Source organism: Megalobrama amblycephala, linkage group LG18, assembly GCF_018812025.1.
Source record: "Megalobrama amblycephala isolate DHTTF-2021 linkage group LG18, ASM1881202v1, whole genome shotgun sequence".
In the NCBI taxonomy this organism is placed as follows: Eukaryota; Metazoa; Chordata; class Actinopteri; order Cypriniformes; family Xenocyprididae; genus Megalobrama; species Megalobrama amblycephala.
This window is the reverse complement of record NC_063061.1, coordinates 10,863,919-10,884,413: the sequence shown is the minus strand read 5'-3', so window position 1 is coordinate 10,884,413 and position 20,495 is coordinate 10,863,919. Positions and strand designations below refer to the sequence as shown.

Sequence of the window (20,495 nt, the reverse complement as noted above, 5' to 3'; positions counted from 1 at the left end):
TAGAATGTCATGAAGCAGTTTCAAGTTAGGCTACATGTCGTCTAGCAACAACCCACATATCCCAGCATAAACGCTCCGGTTAAATTATTTGTTATTAAAGCGCTACTTTCGCAAACTACTATAATTTTAACAAAAGCAAGCACACTATATGCGTGATTTAGCATGGCAGCCAATTCAAAAATAAATAACCACTGCCTTACCTAATGCAGCAAAACAAAAGTTTTCTTAAAAATCTGAATGGATTATATATCACCTAGAAAGCACGCAAAGAGCATTCCCTTTATAATCCCTAAAATGCTGTCACCTCAATTCATTGCGATCTCACAGTTTCGCTATAATAAATGAAACTCACTGAAGCACAATTAATCTCTTATTCATTTCTACACTTTGTTATAAGTTAACTTATAACGAGAGGATTTGAAGGCATGCAGAACTCAGCACTGGATAAAACTGGATTTAAATGTAAACACGTCTGATTCGCCATTGCGTTCAAGAAATCAACTGATATGTTTGTGATTGGCTACATTGCTCAACGCTGCAAAACATGTTGTAAATACCTGCACAAACACCAGTTTCGCCAATGTGCTACTATTATGGAGAAAAGTTATTCTAGACCAGAAGCTATGGGCAGTCCTTTCCTCGAAAAGCAATCAGAAGCAGCAGCAGCAGTCAGTGGTAAATTGACTAAGAAAATTCCACGCTAGTCTCAAGTCCATGGCCAGGGGAAGGCTAAGCCTTGCCCAGCCTTACACACGCTCTGCTATGCTTAATTATCAAAAATAATGAGCGAAACACCTCCTGTCCCAACACACAAAGATCAAGACATGCACCTTGCACTTGCTAATGATGCCACAATTTTCACTTTCATAAGTAGATTATCATTGTAACAATGAAACACCCATTTGTGGTGCCCATCTCTCTCTCTCTCTCTCTCTCTCTCTCTCTCTCGCTCTCATATATTTATATAATTGTATATAAATTATATATATATAATTTATATGGTTCAGTCTTATTAATATGAATGGGAGAAAGTGCAATGCCTAATATCGCGGAATAATGCTGCCTTCACATGCTATCGAATTTTTTTTACTTCCCACTTCTGAAGTCATGATTACAAGCTTGTTGCATTCAAGTGCTTTGTTGTCAGGAAGAACAGGAATCATGTAGGACACCAGGTTAATTCTTGCCCTTTTATTTGGAAAATTGTTTTAAAGCCAAAATGATATTTAACATCCCATTCACTGACAAACATATAAACATTCACCACGTTATCTAGATAGTCAGCTTGCTGACAATTCTAGTATGTCAGTCAAAGACAGGCTATTTTCGCTGTGTATAAAACATACAATATGCTTCAAATGAATATTCATATATGTAAATATGCACTACTTTAGCGACAAGACAAGGCGATGTAGCTGTTGTGGAAAAAACTAATAAAGAATACCAGTCACAGCAGCAATCGTTCTTCCCAAAGCCATGTTTAATGTTTATGGGCTGCCCAACTCGGGAACTGGGGTATCAAAATCCCCGAAGTTCCTAGTGGTAAATACAACTTGAGAGGGCATTCATGTCCAATTTTTAACTAGGAAACCAGTATTTACCATAATTCTGATAGCACGTGAAGGCAGCATAAATCCCGAGTCATCTGCAGCTGCTTTAGAAGCTAGGTTTTAAAATCAAATTTTAGACTTTTTAAGGCCTTTTTTGAGACCTGCATAATATCGTATGTCCATATTGAACAAACCCATATAATCTCCAAATAATTCATGTATCTCAGAAACTTTTATTTAAAGGTAGGGTAGGCAATTTTGGAGAGGCTAGCTATAACAAGCTAGCTTTGGAAGCATTAGATCCCACCCTCCCTTTAGAGCGCTCGTCAAAGCCACGCCTCCTCCAAAGCACATGAACACGCAGGTTGCACACAGCTAGAGCAGATTCTTCAAAGTGTCACGAGAGAGATTAAATTACCTCATGTCTCAAAGCACGTAACAATACAATACTGAACGTAAACAACTTACAGAGCTCTTACTTGTACCACCTGACTACTGAGTCTGAGGATGTGAACAGCACACAGAGTATAATGTCACAGGTTGTCATCTCATAATTATGGTTAAAACATGCCATGAACACAGCATAACTCTTTCTTTTGTTTCAGGAGGAACTGTAAAAGGGGACTGCTGTTTGTTTGCGGTGCTTGGTGACTGTCTGTCTACAACTCAGCATAGCCGCTGATGATGTGTGGTAAGAGATTTTTGATGATGATTGGACAAAAATTTTATTTGGTCCTGAGAATTCAACAGAAGATATAAATACTTTTTTTTTTAAAAATGTATTTATTTATTTTATTTTATTTTTTATTTATACCACTTCTATTATAGATAGCTATCAGGATTTGAAGATAATCTATAAAGTGTTTCTAAAATAAAAAAAACAAAAAAACAACTGCCTACCCTTCCTTAAAGCACACATTCAACTGCAAAACAGGGTAACTCAAGATGTTTTTTTCAATATATGAAATTTATGTACTAATTTATTAATTCATACAAATTAATGGTTACTGTAGCTTTGCTTACACACAGGCTTAGGTTGTGAACAAACACCTAACTCTAAGTAGTAAATTCAGCACGTAACTCATCCCACATTGTTTGTGCAACAAACATGAATGATAACTCAAATCATGGCTTGTTGAGAAGAGATGTGCTTAAACTTTTCATTTTTTGATGCATGATATTATGCCCATAAACCTGTTAGCAACCACCCACACAACACCCTAGCAACCATAGAGAATCATGCCAAAAAACACACAAAACACCTTAGAAATCATATAGCTTGCCAAACGAAAACAAGGTATGATTGATTTATCAGTATAATAAATGGTTATGGGCCTGTATCACTTTTTTTTTAAATTTTGGTGTTGGTCAATATTGGATATTCACGACATGGAACATTCAGACATTTTTTGATAATAGCTCATTTAATAATTTTAATAATAACACTGGTTCCTTTTTTCATACTGCACACATTATAAGAAGCGTGTGTGATTCTGAAATTGTAGCATTTAAAATGATTGATTTTTTATTATTTTATTATTTTATCAGACAAAACGGTACAGAATTTTAATATTAGCCAATTATTATTAATATATTAGCCAATTATTATTAATATATCGGCCAATAATTATGTGATCAAAATACAAATAATAACCATAAAACTTTTTTTTTTTTTTTTTGGCATAATGTGGAACTTTTAATTATAAACGAGCCCGAAAAACACCTGGGATTTTTATTTTGAAATGTCTATGCTTTACTTTCAGCTGCTCATTCAAAAAGATGACGGAGATAAAATGTGCACTTTTATAACCATTCACATTTACAGTATAGACAGCATAAATTAAACATAGTTCAACAACAGTAGATCATAAGTAATCACTTGGCATAAATGTGCGGTATTCAATAATTGCGAACTGCTCTAAAACCGCGAGCCTGTAAAATGCACAACAGCGCCACATTTTGAATTTGAACATGCAGTGCTCGCATTTATTTATGGTGACTCCTGTTTTTCTGTGCTCAAATTTAAGACCTCCAAAAATGATAATTAAGACTTCTGCTATAATGTTTAAGATACTCCTTCAATGTAAATCCATGTAATTTCTTTACTCATTGTAACATTCACCAGACGAGCCACAGCATTTTATGATTGGTTTTTCCCTTGCATATTGCCATATTCCTCTGCAGTCACATTTCAGATAGCTTTAAGACACCAGAAAACAGCCACATTAAAATGACCAAGAATTTGATAATTCTTGGAAAGAAAAAAACAACAACAAAAACTGTGTGAACAGTACAAAAATAGTTCATACAGTACTGTATGAACAGTATTTCCACATTTCTTCATATGACATGAAAATGACTTACATATCAACACATATATGACATATGATATAAGCGTGAGCTGTGTACCTATAGTCTGACGTAACTCCTCGCACAGGCTTATATGAGGGAACTGAAGCATCTGTTTCCATTTCTTGCTCTTGCCTTTTCTGTTCCCACCCCCTCCTGCAAAGGAATCAAGCAAAGATCAAATTAGAGGCAGGAACTGCATACAGGCTCTAAAATGCTATTAGATTACTATCTTAACACAGGTGGGCTTTAGAAGACAGAGCGAGATATGAATACGTTTATATCACATCCTATTATATGATATAAATAGGCCATATACGGGTGATTTTTCAATTAGGGCACTTTTGAAAGCTTGAAAAATAAGACTTCTTCAAACTGTTTCACCAATGTTAAAACATTTCTCACATTTGTCAAGTGGATTCTTGTACAATGCGTGATAGTATGGATGTTTGCTACTATGTGATGGTAACAACATTCCTCTCTTTTGAGAGTAGACTTGGGCTGGCTAATACAACAGATAGCTTTGAACTGGAAATAAAAAGAAATGGACTTTTTCTGAAATTAAAATTCTTATCCACCTTATTCCAACGCCCCATGACATGACGCGAATTATGGGAGTAACTTCCGTTAAGATGTAAACAGTCAGTGAAAGGCTCGCTCTATGAATGCAATAATATGTTTTATTTTTAAACTGGGTACAATGAGATGACATTATTCTACTCACCCTTCAACCAACGAACATTAAAAGGACATTCAAATGTGTAAAAGCATCAACAAGGTACTTTAAACAGACCATGAAAAAGCGCGATTCTTTCCACAGCAATAACGGACGGGTTAATATAACTATAGTGATATATATGTATTATGTAACATACGTTGCCTTAATAAAAATGTTCATAAACTTCAGCATTGCGTGATACTATTTCATAGTGATTTCCGTCATTTTTACAGATAATAAATTGTATTTACCTATGAAAGAGACGTGAGGCTTTGACGTGAGAAAAACGAGAGATTCTTCATGCATTCCAGTGAATTATTAATGGGATATATCGTAAATTATATCGGGAGAACAGACCACAAATGTGCAGTATATGTTGTCCTTTTTCATACGATTACAGCGGTATACAAAGGGACAAAATAAAATAATCACGAGGATAGAAAGCAGCGACTGAAAAGAGCTCTTGCCATAGATATTTGCGTTACGCAATTCTCATAATGTCTGAAAATAAAACATGAAAGAAAAATTGACAGTTCATTCAGTCAAACTGACGGATAAGCTTTATTTGTAGGTCAACCTTATGATTTGAAACGATTCATTTCAGTCTTTTTGAATGGAAGTTCCCCAAACCGGAAGTGGAACCCATAATTCGAAACGCAGTAGGCTAGTCAGGAATAAGGTCAATAAACCATGGGCCGATTTACTAACAGCTTGCATCAGCGCAAACCCTCTTTTGGTGTAAAAAAAAGAACTACTGTCAGGATGTACTAAAGGCACGCAGTGAAAAATTAGCACTGAAAAGTTATTTTTGTGTTTGACATTATTGCATATGCATTTGTAGGAGTTTCCTTTTCAGATGCAAAATTTATGGGAGGAGAGTATTTAAATTAATCACGCAAAGTGATTTACTAAGGGTTGCGCAGTCAGTTTACTGGTATTTGCGTCATTATTCACCCCCCACACAAAAAAAGCATACGTTTTAAAGGGTTAGTTCACCCAAAAATGAAAATTATCCCATGTTTTACTCACCCTCAAGCCATCCTAGGTGTATATGACTATCTTACTTCAGACAAACACAATCGGAGATATATTTAAAAAAATACCCTGGCTCCTCCAAGCCCTATAATGGTTGTGAAGGAGGGGTGGGGGACATTTTGAAGCCAAAAAAAAAAAAAAAAGCATCCATCCATAATAAAAATAATCCACACGGCTCCAGGGGGTTAATAAAGGCCTTCTGAAGTGAAGAGATGGGTTTTTGTAAGAAAAATATCCTTATTTAAAACTTTAACTATAATAACTAGCTTCCGGCAGACGGCCGTATGCATCGATTTGCAGCAGAAGAGTAACCCCTGACCCAACGCATGATGTAATGATGCAAGCAAAGCGCAGAGGATAGAGCAAAACAAAACACCGGTCACAAATTAGAAGTCTAAAACGATAATTATGGAAATGATCCGGCTGCGTCGGTGTTCTTTAATTTGCACGTTGTCAGTAGATCATGCACAGAACTTTCCACTCCCAACGGCGCTTTTTTGGAATTGCGCTATCACGCTAATTTGCCCTGTTTTGTAAATCTAGCCCTATTCTGGTAATAAACTTAATAAACCTACTCACTAATCAGGATGTAAAAATCATAAAATTATGACCAATCATAACCAAATTAGAAACTTTTTGGGACAAATTGCTAAAATGTTTTCCGTTTGAGCCCAAAATATGAACGCAATTCGTTTAATTACACGTTGTGTTTTCCTCCCATAGAAAACCGTTATAAAGAAAAAGCTTAATGTAGCCTACTAATATTAAAAGATAGTGATATTAAAAGATCAAATTCTGCACGAACCAATTTTTCTGTATAGTATGCTTTATTAGTATAGTGTTTACTAAGTTTGGTCTTTTAATGTCACTGTCTTAGTTCATTAAGCCACGTTAAGCTTTTTCTTTATGGGAGGAAAATGCTTCATTAAACATGTTGCGTTCACATTATGGGCTCATCTGCTTATCTGTACATAGTATGCTTTATTAGTATGGTGTTTACTAAGTTTGGTTTGTTAATAACACTGTCTTAGTAAATTAATCCACGTTAAGCTTTTTCATGTTAAGCGTTTTCACGTTACACGTTTTAGAACGTCCCATTATGGCGAGTTCTGCATGTACCTCACGGGAGGTAACAGTCATTTATGCTGCGAAAAGAGGTGGATGCAAATCTCTGCAGGTAGCCTACAACATCTGTTCTGCCAAATTATTTATCACCATTAATGCACCCCACAAAGAATATATAATTTTTAAACAGTACTTGGAGGTGCATGCAATTCTTGGCATATAATGTTATGCAGAACTCAGAATAACACCTGTAGAAGATTGCAACGTTAGTCAACCTTTGTAATTAACGTAGATTTCGCATAGTTTGTAAACTGTTGTTGACTCAATAATAAACTGCCATTTCAGAGTTGGGTTGTTTGTTTCATTTGCATATTAATATAACATTATGTAAAATGTTTGCTGACTAGGCTAAGTAATGTTAGTCATCAGGTCTCGAATGAAATTGTCCAACTAAGTTTGCTAAATCATAAAAACCTGACATACCCTATGAATTTACCTGGTTTTGTTGGTCGTTGAGCCTTTCTATCCTAAATGTTTATGACAAGGTTACACACGACCTGCAACATTTGAAAGAAATTTGATACTGTAAACATACTATACAAGACAGGAGACGTGTGACAGCGAGGAAATGGCTAGTATCAATAACTTTGGAAGCCTAGGTAGTGCAGACTTGGTCGATTATATTAAGAAATTAACTCTCAGTAATGGTGAGACAATTGCTTTCTGCACCCTAGTTGCGCGCGCATCTCTGTGATGACGTTGCAAGGAAACCCGTCTATATGTATCAGCCGTGTGATCGGTGATAAAATGTTTAAAGGGGTCCCATTATGCTCGTTTACAGGTTCATAATTTTGTTTATAGGGTCTACTAGAATACGTTTACATAATTTAAAGGATTGAAATTTCTGTCATTAAGTACTCACCCTCATGTTGTTCCAAACCCATAAGACCTTTGTTCATCTTAGGAAAACAAATTAAGATATTTTTGATGAATTCCAAGAGGTTTTTTTATCCCCTATAGAAAGCAACATAATTAAAACATTAAAGGTCCAGAAAAGTACTAAAGACATCGTTAAAATAGTCAACATGACTACAGTGGTTCAATCTTAAAGTGACGAGAATACGTTTTGTGCTCAAAAACAACAACAAAAAAAAAAACGACTTTAGGAGAATAAAGTCATTATTTTTGTTTTGTTTTGTTTTCTTACGGGTTTGGAATGACATGAGGGTGAGTAGATAATGAGAGAAATTTCATTTTGGGTGAACTAATCCTTTAAATGTTAAAAAAACTCATTGTTTTTCTTATCATTTACATTGTTGCAGCTTCTGTTTTCACCCTCTGTCCGAACGATCTGTTTTTGTTTAGACTTCTTTAAAACTCACTTTTTTAAAGCACAGTCTCCTCTGATTGTCTGTTGTGATTGGTCTATCACTTAGAGTCTATGTTGGAATGTAATGCCCCTTATCATAACTGGCATAATCAGCTACGGAGGCTTCCCAAGGTGCTGCTGTAAACACTACTGTAACTACTCTAACTATGGCATCAGTTTTGCTGCATCAGTTCGAGCCTGAGTCTGATGATGACAATCAAAAAGAACAAGCTGATCAACACTGAACCACCTTCGGAAGCACGACATGTGAAGGGGTGGAAAAAACAGTGCCTCTTCGACATGGCGACGATACACTACTAATGCAACTCAGCTAGGTCTGTCGCCCTTTTATTGCATATTCCTTAAGCAGGAATTATTCAAATTTGGGATATTGTGACACGTTAGTTCCCAAGAAGAGAACTCAAGACTACAATCGAGGTGTTTCAGGGAGTTCAGAAAAAGTGCTTACTGATATATAGAATATCTCGCTTCAGAGTGACTTTGTGCTTTGTAACTTTGCAGACCTTTTTCATGCTCAAACAGCAACATTACACACTAAAGAGAGTTGAAAAAAAGAAAAAAGAAAAAGCATATTAGGATCCCTTTAAATTATTATCAAATTCAATTTGAAATATTCCAGTCTAACATGATCAGGCGTTAGTCCCTGTTGTACATCTTTACATTCAGCTCGCATCTAATACGTCCCTGGATTGATTTCAGGAAAAGAATCACGCCAATGCCGCGAGAATGTCCCGCTGGCCCAAGCCTGTCCTAGCTAACGTCATCAGGGCAGCTCGGGCTCCCCGATTAGAATGACTGGCCCAGGTGCTGGGCCCGCCGAGCTTGTCAACAGACAGCGCAGAGAAAGGTCAGGAAGCGATGCTGCGCGTGGGACACGCTCGTCGGGAATGGAGAGGACTCTTGTGAAAGCTGCAGCCAGGTGTTTGCATTGTTGCTAGGTTATGAGAGAATTTGAGGAATAGATTTGATGCTAATGGGATGGGTTGGGAGGGCAGAAGATGAAATGATTACAAATGTACGGGAGAAGCTTGTGACTGTGATCTGATAAGAGTTCAAAACAGGACTGTAGGTTACAACAAAGACTTTCCCACATGAGAGACTCTAGAGGGGCCAGCTGAGAAACCTCATTATCTTACATAATCAAAACCTGTTGTGCAAGTCCAGACATTGTACCTCAACTTACCTCAAAGATATAACTCGCGAATAATTAATACGGAAAGTCAGGCAGTGTGCTATCTGCAGTTCAAACAAATGATCATGCTCACTGATCATGATGTAAAAATCATCAAACATAAAACTGTCACTGTACTGTTTTTTTTATTTGAGACATATACACTACATATACACTAACATTCAAAGGTTTCGGGCCGGAACGTTTTTTTATTCTCACCTTAGCTGCATTTATTTGATCAAAAATACAGGAAAAACAGCAATATTGTCAACTATATTGCAATTTAAAATAACTGTTTTCTATTTAATACACTTTAATTTTTGCAATTGTCAGAAATCATTCTAATATGCTGATTTGCTGCTCAAGAAACATTTCTTATTATTATCAATGCTGAAAACACTTCTTTTTTTTTTTCAGGATTCTTGAATGAATAGAAATATCATTTATTTGAAATAGAATCTTTTGTAACATAAATGTATTTAATGCCAGAGTGTGCTATGTGGAATTCAAACAAATGGTTTGCAGTGACGATATTATGATGGTACAGGTACAGTATCAAACCTCCGGCTTTATCGTTGTGGGAAGTTGCCAAGATGCAAATGGCTTGTGAAATGTACTGTTTATGCAGCAGCGCAGAGGTGAAGAGGTTTCATTCACTGTGTGCAAAACTTGCCTCCAGCACTTACCAAAAGGCCCCGCTTTCATCACACTATTCACAATATAAATCACCAACAAAGTATAGAACATTGCATATACAACACTCATCTTCCTTGTTGTGCTTTCTGTGTAACAGCTCTTCTGAGAAAAAGTGGAACAAGCCGTATAAACCCGGTGCATGGGTTCCCTGGATTGTGAAACACCTCCATTGTTAAAAAAGAACTGCTCAACTTTAAGAATCAAACCGGGACATGACTACATCCTGTCGTAAGGAGAAAAGATGTGAAGAGAGTGTAAGGGAGTAAACAAGAAGTTAAATATGTGTTTAGTTATGTGCATTTAAGGTGTGGTCAGGCTACCGAAATTTATTCACAATTTCGCAGGCCATTGTCTATTGTCAATAGCGTCAAACCATGCAACCTTCTGTTGGTCAGCACAGCAAATGTGCGTGACCAACTTGAATGTGCAAAATCTGCCAGCTGAACTTGTTTTGTCCTCATGACAAATTGCACATTTTTCTATTGGAATGAGTGGATTTTGTCTGCAAAATTTCACCATGCAATGGTAAATGCAATGCACTTTCAATGGGAATCTATGAAAAGAATTAATCATTCTAGAATTTAAGTATTCAGGTACAGAAAATAAATAATCAAATGTACACTTTATAGTCTTCACTGTATAAATTGAATAGAATCAATCTGTGTTAAAGCTGCAAAAGTGATTTTCTTTTTGTATTTTGTTGTTTGATAACATTCATGACATAGAAAGCAGCAAGAATATTAGCCTGCTGTCACTTTAAGACCAAATGCGCAGATCCATTATAATGATACACATTCGTTTTCTTTGTTTGCGTTACCTAAGCCGTAAGCAACTGTGTTTACAAGGATACTCGCAGAAATGGAAATTTTGACAATTTTGTGTGCACAACTGACAGGACCTAAAATACGTGCAAATGATGAACTTTCGCTATATTATGGTTAAACTTTGCAATTAAAACGAGAATCACATGCGTTTCAAACCATGATGCCTGGTCTGTACGGATTAAAGGGTTAGTTTACCCAAAAATGAAAATTCTGTCATTAATTACTCACCGTCATGTCATTCTACATCTGTAAGACCTTCGTTCATCTTTGGAACACAAATTAATATCTTTTTTTATGAAGTCTGAGAGGCTTCTGTCTCTTCATAGAGATCCAACGCAACTACCACTCCGAGGTCCAGAAAGGTAGGAAAAAGACACCATTAAAGTACTTAATTTTATGAAGCGATGCGAGTGCTTTTGTTTGTACAAAAAAAAAAAAAACATAATTTACTACTTTATTTACAAAATAATATTATTCAAAGTGTGCTCATGCAACAATGCCAGCTCTTGTGTAAACACAAAACGCATGCTTGGTGATGCTCTCATGAACACTCGCGCATATGCGTTGAGTTGATGCGCGAGTCCAAACACAACATGCATGTGTCGTAAAGCTCTCGTGAACGCACGTTACAGATCAATATTTTTGTAAGTTAAGCGGTAAATTATGTTTTCTTTTTGCGCAAGCAAAGCACTCACGTCACTTAAAATTGAGATTAAACCACTGGAGTCACATGGAGTACTTAAATTATGTCTTTTCCCTACTTTTCTGGATCTTGGTGTGTGTTGGATCTCTATGGAGGGACAGAAAGCTCTCAGACTTCATCACATTCTTATCTTCTTAATTTGTGTTCTGAATATGAACAAAGGTCTTATGGATGTGGAACGACATGAGGGTGAGTAATAAATGACAGAATTTTCATTTTTGGGTGAACTAACCCTTTAACGATCCCTATACTAGACATCGCACTTCCTGCGATGTGACCATTGTGATATAGATGCTAAAATGATACATCATGCAGCCCTAGTCAACGCTGTTTTAATTTGTTTTTTATAGACTGAGCTAGAAGTCAAGATTAGTTTCTACAATAATTAACAGCTTGTTAATGCTGAGCAAAACTTAACCATCAATAAATTCCTTAAATCCTTAAAACTTTATAATCGCCATGAAATGAAAATTGCGATATTCTTTTCTTCTCAATTGTGAAGTATTTCTGAGTGAAACGGGAATTGATTGGAAGGTTGGATCATTGTGGCTTGCTATTGGTTGATCGCATGTGAGTGACAGGTTGTCCCACCCTCACACCAGTAAACACATCATCAGAGAAGAGGTGTCGCTTCAAGAGTGAGGGTAAGTTAATTTGATTTTTTAAATAATGATGTGCACGGATAAAAATCATTTATAATAAATACTGCAATATTCCATGAAAAAGAATAGCCAATTTTGATAAGACGCAAACATGTTTCCCAAAATAAAATAAAAATTCATGTAGTGCAACATAAATATAGAACCTTGCCTATTTAGATAAGCTAGTGTAAAAGGTGCAATATGTAAGATTTCTGTCCGCTAGAGATCGCTAGAGGCCTATTCAAAACAAAGGCGTAGCTTGATGACGGCAAGTTTGAGTGTGGAATTTTGGGACGTGGTCTTCACATCACAGCCGGTGGAAACAATCGGGACAGGACTCAGGAAGAAATCATGTTCATGGATGCGATTATTAACGTTACTGTAGTATGAAGCAGAGCAGGACCGAGTGTTGTGGGAGCTGAACGAGGCCGCTGGAGCGATTGCGCAACACACGCCTCACGAGCAGCGGAACGTCTATTATGACACAGTCGCCGGCGACTATCATATTAGATACATTTGAGAGTGCTGAAAATGATGTTATAATGTTACTCTGTGCGTTCGCTCGGCGGCTGCTGTGAGACACTGTTGCACACTGCAGTAAGATAGATCGATTTTAGAATATCATATTAAATACTGGATGGCTTGTGTTGATAAATAGCATGCAATTAATTTTAAAACGTATTGTATGATGGAGAAAATGCTGTATTACTGTTACTAAAAATAAAGCTGTATCTGATTATGCTATGTTAGCTACTTGACAAAATAGTGCTTTTCTCTGAGGCATGGTAAAGCATGGTACTCGCACAAAATCAAGAAAATTAGATTTAAACAATAAGACTAAACGTGTTGAGCTATATAACAACAATGACTTTTCTGTCTATAAACGTAACCAAACAGTTGTTCCCTTGTCTATTAAAAAATGTAATATATTAAAGCGTCTTTGTTGTTTCCATGGTTTCTACAAAATAAAACCGGAAACCGAGGGTAATGAGGGTATGACACAATTGACAGGCGACTGCTCACACGTCCCGGAGCCTTGGTTAAAATTGCAATTTTCTCACGATTTACATATAGTTGGAAATATTTGGGATAATATAAGTATTCAAGTATTCATATTGCACCTTTAAATGTCACTTAAAAAAGGAGGAAACAACATGTTAAGCAATCATACAGCACAGTGACTAAACTGAAACCATCTATGAAACAAGACAGCTTTCAAAATTTTAAAAAGTCCTAATGTTAACAAATATCATTTGTAATACATCACCTGTTATATTTAGTATATAATTAACAACTTTTTTGTAATTTGTAATCAATGTAAACCTACAAAAATTAAAAACCTACAAAAATTCTCGTAAGGCCAGTATACTTTAACGGATGCTGCAACACTACAATGTAGTAGCCCAAGTGTGCAGCACAAGAACGTTCGAACACGGACGCGAGAAAATTCAGCAGGATTCCCTCATGTTTGAGAAATACACCTGCAGAAAAAATGATAAACAACTGAAAGTGCCCACTAGACACCATTTCTGACTATGAAGTAACGCCTAGCCATTTAGGTAGGTAGATAACTCTTTTGAAAAACACTTTCAAAAATCAGATGGTCGGTTAATTCAAAGGTTCAGTTAATTCGGGCGCTTATCTCGAGCACCAGACACGAATGACTGTTGTCAATATATAACACTACTGACAACATAGTGTTTTTGGCTTCTCCTTCAAACAGAAACTCAGAGAGTTCACAAAAATGTCGTAAAATCCAAACAGGATTTTGACAGAAACGATGTTTTTTTTTTTTTTTTTTTTTGATTGACAGGTCCATCTTTTTTTGCTCAAGGTTAGGAACACAACAACGCAGGCGGCGAGCAACACACCATGATCAATGTATAATTCTCAGGTTTGATCCGGTGATTTGTAAATAATTAAGCATAATAAAGAATGCATTTATTGCATTGCTCTTGTCTTTTTTTGGCCTAACTTCCTTTGGGGGAATCCCCCATCATTTTGAGCCAGATAGCACGGCGTTTGAGGATCACAGCTGTCAAAAGTGACAATGATCAGAAGGACTGTCATGTCTTACCTTCTCTTGCCTTCAACAGAACAGTGTTGGCCACGATATTCTCGAGCTCCATGTTTCCTGGGTTGCAGGCAGGCACCGCAGGCCCAACCTCGTCGCCGGGTTGGCAGTGTATGTGTGTGTGTGTGTGTGTATGTGTATGTGTGTCCTCCCCCGCTCCCCCCCACGGCGGAATATTATTAACCCTGAATGACTCTCCGCTCTGCCGTTTCGCTCCTCTGATTCCCCGCCCAGAAGCTTCGGACTTACGTCGATCGTAGAGCCTACTATGGCAAAGCCTAAGATCATGAATATTAATGAGACAAACTGACGTTGCTTGGTAACCAACCTCGAGCGTCCTGCTTGAACGGTCCGATGGAAAACAAAAGAAGAAGAAAAAGAAGAAGAAGAAAACATTATTAAAAGAGCATTACTTTCACGTTGAATATAAATGATTTAGCATATAAAAAGAAGGAATGACATACATATTCTCAAGCAGATGTAGGCTATTAATATAATAACAAATGATAGATGTTAGATTAAAGGACTAGGCAATATTTGAAGGCTTAAAGAAATAATAGTCCAAGCTTAACTCATGAATATTTACAGGATTATGCTGACATGAGGTAGGGCTTCTTATTAATATCTATATATACTTCTGATCTGATTTGTACTCTTATTTTTTTTTAATCCTTTCAAACATGGCCTAGTCCTTTAATCTGATATCTATAATTTGTTATTATAGTAATACATCTAGTAATACAATCTTTTATATGGTACATTTTTATATATACAAGGCAAAAGTAATGTTATACTTTGCATCATGTATGTTTTTTTTTTCTTTTCGTTTTCCTTTATTATTTTGTTGTGTATATAAATAGGAATATTTGTTTTAATGCTCAATATTGTTGTCCTGAAAATGCTTTATGAAGTAAAAAAATCAAACAACGTATAAAAACATCACGTGATCTGTTTAATATTCATGACCAAATCTTCGCCATAGTAGGTTTTGTTCTTTTTCAATCAGACGGCTGCATGTTTGCACTTGTCTTTTGTAAGATACTATAAAATGTTTCCTTATCCCAATATATAACTGCTTATTATACGACGTATTATTATTCTAACCATATATTTCTAAATGTATAAGCTGATCGCTGTCATTTATCAATATAAGTATTTCCTTTGATGATAAACATTAAACATGCGCATTTTTTCAGACATATGGCATGCCACAGCAGACTGTGCAGCTCTGAACTTGTATTCACATGAAGATGAAATGCACACGTTACTTGTGGGTTTTGCAAAGCTTAGTTTATATCTCCATCTAGAGGTAAAACTGTTACACCTAATTAATAAAAGCCAATCGTCCTAATAAATAATAATAATAATAATAATAATAATACTATAAATAAATGCTACCACTACTACTAACGCTTTTAAGTGTATGTTTTTAAATTATATCAATTGCTCTGAATACAAAACGTGCTATCATGAACTGTTGCGTCCTACTCGTGTCTCCTCCCCTTAAGAAAGTAGCATGAATGTAACCTAAAGTATAACCTGTGTTTAATGTTCTGTTCATCCACACTCTTCTCTATTCGCGATAACACCTTGAATTTATTTCAATATCACTATTTCGCAAGGCTCGTCTCTACATTTGTGTTATGAACCGTTATTGTACATTTCCTTGACGGCAGGTGGCGATATCGTCCCATGTTGATGTGTTTTGCCTTTGGAGAAGAAGTCGCTATTTCCGCGTTCCTCAAACACGCGTGTTGCAGAGTTAAGACTGGTTTACTGGTGTATTATACAGGAATGGGTAAACTCAAGAAACAAAGTAAACGTAACACGTTTAATTACAATAAAAACAAAAAGAAACTGAATAGGAAGTTAAGAAGAAAGGAGAAACCGCGCATTGAATGGTAAGTTCAAGGACGTGTCAAATGCCGTCTAGAAAGGGCTTTCTTGCTAACAATATATATATTTTAAAAGTTATAGGCATGGTTTCACAGACAGGGCTTAGATTAAGTCAGGATTATGCCTTAGTTCAACTGGGACATTTAAGTAGCTTTTCTAAACATGTCTTAGAAAAAAACAGCGCTGGTGTTCATCTTGAGACAAAACAATGGCTTTGCCATATTTTAAGTATGTCAGTGCACGTTGCTTTCAGTTAAAACAGCTTTTAAAAAGTGTACTTTGTTTAAACAATTATGTTTTAATAATCTTTTGTCATGATTTAAAGAAGTACACTTATTTTGAGGTGTTGACTAGTTAGCATACTAAAGCACATGTAAAGTACTAGATTATAATTTTAACTGTAGTGTGTTATTTTATATTTAATCTTATTATATTTTAAATTTACTAAATGGCAGCTTCATCATTACAAATGGGTTATTACAATATATTTACATGACAAGTTCAAATGATAAATCAAACGACATTAAAGCATATTGCAGTTTACCTTTAATGCTTGTCAGTACATTTTGCTGTACACTTTAGCCAATTTCCATATAAGAAATTATATTACATATAAATATGTACTTAAGTGTGTCAAAAAAGCAGTTCTGTTGCACTTAATATAAATTTAAACTATACTACACTTTCATTTAATTAAAATAAACATGGGATTAAGTGTCTGAAAACACTGCATTCAGTTTGCTGAATTCTTTTAATTCTATATTTTTTACATCAATATTATTATTGTGTGTGATATTATATAATTGTGCGTCAATTTAAAAAAGTTACTCTTAGGTCCATAGAGGACAAAAATCTCTGTCAAAAATGGTCATAAAAAAAAAGTAAGCTTTGGAACACAGACTTAAAGGGATAGTTCACCCAAAAATGACAATTCTGTCATTTACTCACCCTCAAGTAGTTCCAAACCTGTATGAATTTCTTTGTTCTGGTCAACACAAAGGAAGATACAGTATTTGGAAGAATGTCATTAACTAAACAGATCTCGCCCCCCATTGACTACCATAATAGGAAAAATAAATACTATGGTAGTCAACTATGGTAATCTGCTTGGTTACTGACATTCTTTAAAATATCTTCCTTTGTGTTCAACAGAACAAAGAAATTCATACAGGTTTGTAACTACTTGAGAGTGAGTAAATTATGACAGAATTTTCATTTTTGGGTGAACCTATCCCTTTAAATTTCGTCTCGCACATACCATTTTTTTAGTACATACATACAGTCATGGTTAGAATTATTGCCCCCCTTGGTAAATATGGACAAAGAAGCCTATGAAAATAAATCTGCATTATTTAAAAAAAAATCACAAAAATGTAACTTTTTATTGAAGTAAAAGAATTGAAAGTGGGGGGAAAAATCTCTTATTTTATAATTTTTTTTTTTCTTCAATACACAGCCACAATTATTGGCACCCTTTTATTCAATACTTTTTGCAACCTCCTTTTGCCAAGATAACAGTCTTTTCCTATAATGCCTGATGAGTTTGGAGATCAGAGACCATTCCTTCATACAGATTACAGATAGGGTTTAGGTCAGGACCTCCAGCAGAAAAATAGGCTCACAATTTCAAAGACCAAGCAGTATATTTAACTGTGGGCATGGGGTTTCATCTGATCATAGAACCTGGTCCTGGTGGAAGTTCCAGTAGTGCCTGGCAGCTGAATATGCTGGAGTTTGTTCTTGGATGAGAGCAGAGCGTTTTGTCTTGAAACCACCCCCAAACAACATGATGTTGGTGCTATTTGAATTTTTAAATGAAAGATTAAAAGGATAAACAATGCAGATTTATTTTCACAGCCATCGTTGATCATATTTACCAAGGGTGCCAATAATTCTGACCATGACTGTACTTACAAACCACACTCTGACATCCACACCCACACAATTATAGCTGCATAATTTATCCATTTGTCTCTATAATACACAGAAGCAGAAAATGGGACAAAAGCGAGTATTTGCTTTATATGCAAAACCTGAAAAAATGGCGCCGCCTTGTAAAAATAATAAAAATGTTAATTTTGAAGCCTTGCCAACAGAATGAAAGCCTATTAACAAAGACTGCATAATTTTATAGTGCAATGGCCCTGGGATTAAAGCTTGCAGTTTTAATGGGTTTCAATGGTGACATTTTGGTCCTTAAGGTCCCGAGTGTAACTATTTTCTTTACCTGGTGTAAAATAGATTTATTAAAAGAAATGAGGGTGAAATAGTAAAATTCCAATAAAAATACACACTTGTACCAAAATGTATGAAAAACAAAAAGAAAAAAAATGTCCTCAAGGATGCACAAGGGCTAAATACTATTTTTAGAAGTATGCTCAAGTGTATTTTCACAAGGGTGCTGTCAACAATGTTAGGCATTATGAACTTTGTCATGAAATGGGTTATTTAACAAGTCCTCAGATACGTAAAGCTTGGGATGACCGCAAAACAGTGAAGCAAAATCTACAAGACATGGGGCTGTCACCTGGGACCAAGGGATTGCTTCCTATTAAAGCTAAAAAGGCAAGTGTCAAGCATGAATCACCCTTACAGTGTATTTATACAAATACTGCCTGATTGTTATGACAACGGATTGCTTTTAACTGATGATTCAGGACACAAAAAGTGAACCGATGGAGACACATGTGTTGAAACCCTATGTCATTAAAGGTATGTTTTGAAACCAGTGGTTTTGTAATCTGTTATTATTGAAATGTAATAATATTTTCATGCACTGCTGCATAAGCCCTGCCAATATGATTTGGTGTCTCAATTGCAGAAATGGAGGCAGAGGCCAGTCTCCGTGGGAAAGACAGAACCACATGCTCTACTGACATGACTGAATATGTTCAACACATGGTGAAGGAACACAATGAGGATTACAAGGTGAAAGAGAGCTGTATATATCCATGAGCCTTCTACATGTACACAAATAAGACTCTTTAGATAGAGTTCACATGACTGATTATGCTTTATTGGCATTCCAGGCAATGGCAAGGGACGAGAAGAATTACTACCAGGACACGCCAAAGCAGATCAAACGGAAAGTGGAATTATACAAACGGTGTCATCCTGAGGAATATGCTGCGTTCATTGCATCTTTGCAATCTCAGAAGTCTTCATGATGTCATGGTGAAGAACTGGTGTCTCAAACTGCTAGTCACTATATCACCTGCAGAGATCCTCAATCCTGCTCCTGGAGAACCACTGTCCTACAAAGTTTATATCCAACCTGCTTCACCTCACCTTCATGTGATTTTCAAGGGATCCTGAAGAGATGATTAGCAGGTTCAGGTGTGCTTGTTTAAAGTTGGAGCTAAACTCTGCAGGACAGTGGGTCCCCTGGAGCAGGGTTGAAGATCTCTGACCTAGGGAGTCTTCAGAATGAGTATGGACACAGAAAAGATTTTCAACAATTCCTTTCTACTATGGCATCTTTAAGACCATGTTAACTTTTAAGTGTTTATATGAATCTAGTGAGCAACTTGAGTATTTGCAGATGTATATAAGCTTTGAATTTGTAAGTGTATGCTGTGAAGTGAAATGCAGACATAAAAAAAAAAAATCCTAGAAAATAAGTTAATTCTGACTTTTTAATGGATGCGTTTAGTGTGTTTTGGCAATTAAAATGAATACACAAGAGTGAAAACAACCCTCTTGACACTGCAACATGAAAGAAAAATCTGGGTTCGGTATATGTTCAGCCATATCTCAAGATAATTGATATTTTAAAGAGCTTTATTGTGTACATGCACTACCATTCAAAGGTTTGGGGTCGGTAAGATTTTTTCATGTCTTTTAAAAGTCTCTTATGCTCACCAAGGCTGCAGTTATCCAAAAATACAGTAAAAATAGCAATATTGTGAAATATTAAAATTTAAAATGTCACCCAAAAATGAAATTTCTGTCATTAAGTACTCACCCTCATGTCGTCCCAAACCCGTAAGACATTCGCTTGTCTTCGGAACACAAATTAAGATATTTTAGATGAAATCCGACGGTATCTGATCCACACGTAGGCAGCAACGACATTGCACCTTTTGGGGTCCAGAAAGATACTAAAGACATCGTTAAAACGGTCAACGTGACTACAGTGGTTCAATCTTAATATTATGAAGCGACGAGAATACTTTTTGTGTGCGAAAACAAAACAAAAATAACGACTTTATTCAACAAATTCATCTGTCCTGTCTACTACGCTATTTTCGTTGCAGAGCGTCAGTGTTTACGTCTGAATGGCATCTCAATATTGGCCGGCTCTGGTCACGTGAGCAGCACGACGCATGCGTGTGATGCTAACGCAGGAGCTTGCGAAAATAGCGTAGCAATATGACGGGACAG

General features: G+C 36.1%; 2 protein-coding genes across 4 annotated transcripts in view; one reads left to right on the top strand and one right to left on the bottom strand.

Moving 5' to 3' along the window:
• The window catches only part of grk6 (G protein-coupled receptor kinase 6), a 61,673-nt gene extending 47,199 nt beyond the window's left edge, over positions 1 to 14,474 (bottom strand). For all 3 annotated transcript variants that reach the window (XR_007181424.1, XM_048167321.1, XM_048167322.1), the window contains exons 1-2: positions 14,220 to 14,474; positions 3,960 to 4,055 (exon numbers count right to left, since the gene is read on the bottom strand). Coding sequence is in view for 2 of the 3 variants with exons in the window: in XM_048167321.1 (XP_048023278.1) it covers positions 3,960 to 4,055; positions 14,220 to 14,271 (148 nt within the window). In the remaining variant the exon portion in view is untranslated. The remainder of the gene's footprint in view (positions 1 to 3,959; positions 4,056 to 14,219) is intronic.
• A 1,443-nt stretch (positions 14,475 to 15,917) lies between these two features.
• On the top strand, positions 15,918 to 19,732 carry nop16 (NOP16 nucleolar protein homolog (yeast)). Its single transcript, XM_048167323.1, has 5 exons — positions 15,918 to 16,117; positions 18,569 to 18,677; positions 18,770 to 18,824; positions 18,934 to 19,040; positions 19,142 to 19,732. Exons 1-5 carry the CDS (start codon positions 16,011 to 16,013, stop codon positions 19,277 to 19,279), a joined length of 516 nt encoding a protein of 171 aa, XP_048023280.1. The 5' UTR covers positions 15,918 to 16,010; the 3' UTR covers positions 19,280 to 19,732.
• Positions 19,733 to 20,495: the final 763 nt, after the last annotated feature.

What these genes read in the sequence shown, in the direction of transcription:
- nop16 (XM_048167323.1), top strand. Translation starts at nt 16,011, where the DNA reads ATGGGTAAACTCAAGAAACAAAGTAAACGTAACACGTTTAATTACAAT. An exon ending in TTCCTATTAAAGCTAAAAAG is followed by an intron (nt 18,678 to 18,769) that starts GCAAGTGTCAAG and finishes CTGATGATTCAG; the next exon opens with GACACAAAAAGTGAACCGAT. An exon ending in AACACAATGAGGATTACAAG is followed by an intron (nt 19,041 to 19,141) that starts GTGAAAGAGAGC and finishes TTGGCATTCCAG; the next exon opens with GCAATGGCAAGGGACGAGAA.